Source organism: Haliaeetus leucocephalus, unplaced genomic scaffold (genome assembly GCF_000737465.1).
Source record: "Haliaeetus leucocephalus isolate CR32 unplaced genomic scaffold, Haliaeetus_leucocephalus-4.0 Scaffold227, whole genome shotgun sequence".
Taxonomy (NCBI): Eukaryota; Metazoa; Chordata; class Aves; order Accipitriformes; family Accipitridae; genus Haliaeetus; species Haliaeetus leucocephalus.
The window spans coordinates 116,188-116,561 of record NW_010972663.1 but is presented as its reverse complement, the minus strand read 5'-3'; the positions used below and the strand labels follow the sequence as shown (position 1 = coordinate 116,561).

The 374-nt window shown below is 63.1% G+C and overlaps 1 protein-coding gene across 1 annotated transcript in view; it reads right to left on the bottom strand.

Annotated features, from left to right (window-relative positions):
• The window catches only part of LOC104831533 (EH domain-containing protein 2-like), a 4,714-nt gene that overhangs the window by 1,726 nt on the left and 2,614 nt on the right, over window positions 1–374 (bottom strand). Inside the window, exons 2-3 of the mRNA XM_010567183.1 lie at window positions 288–352; window positions 89–173 (exon numbers count right to left, since the gene is read on the bottom strand). Coding sequence (XP_010565485.1) covers window positions 89–173; window positions 288–352 — 150 coding nt within the window. The remainder of the gene's footprint in view (window positions 1–88; window positions 174–287; window positions 353–374) is intronic.

Sequence of the window (374 nt, the reverse complement as noted above, 5' to 3'; positions counted from 1 at the left end):
GGCGAGGTCAGCTCAGGGTGGAGGGGGGGTGCAATGCCACCATGTTGTGTGTCGTGTCCCTCCTCCGCCCCCCGCTGTTCCCCCTCACTTTTTGGGTGCCGGCACCTTGGAGTCGGGCTGCAGGACAAGGTCGACGTGCAGGGGCTTCTCCTTGCCCTTGTTCAGTTGCCGATCTGGGGTGTGCCGGCAGGGGGGGGAGAACACACACACAAGTCATCTCCAAACACTGAGGAAAGGGAGTTGCAGTGTTGTTGTCCCCCCCACCCCACAAAAAACCAACCACTCACCTTTCTCCGCATTGCCGGTGTCCACAAAGAAGAGCCCCTCGTCCGGCTGCTCCGCGATCAGCCCCCTGAGGAGGAGCCCCCCCCCCC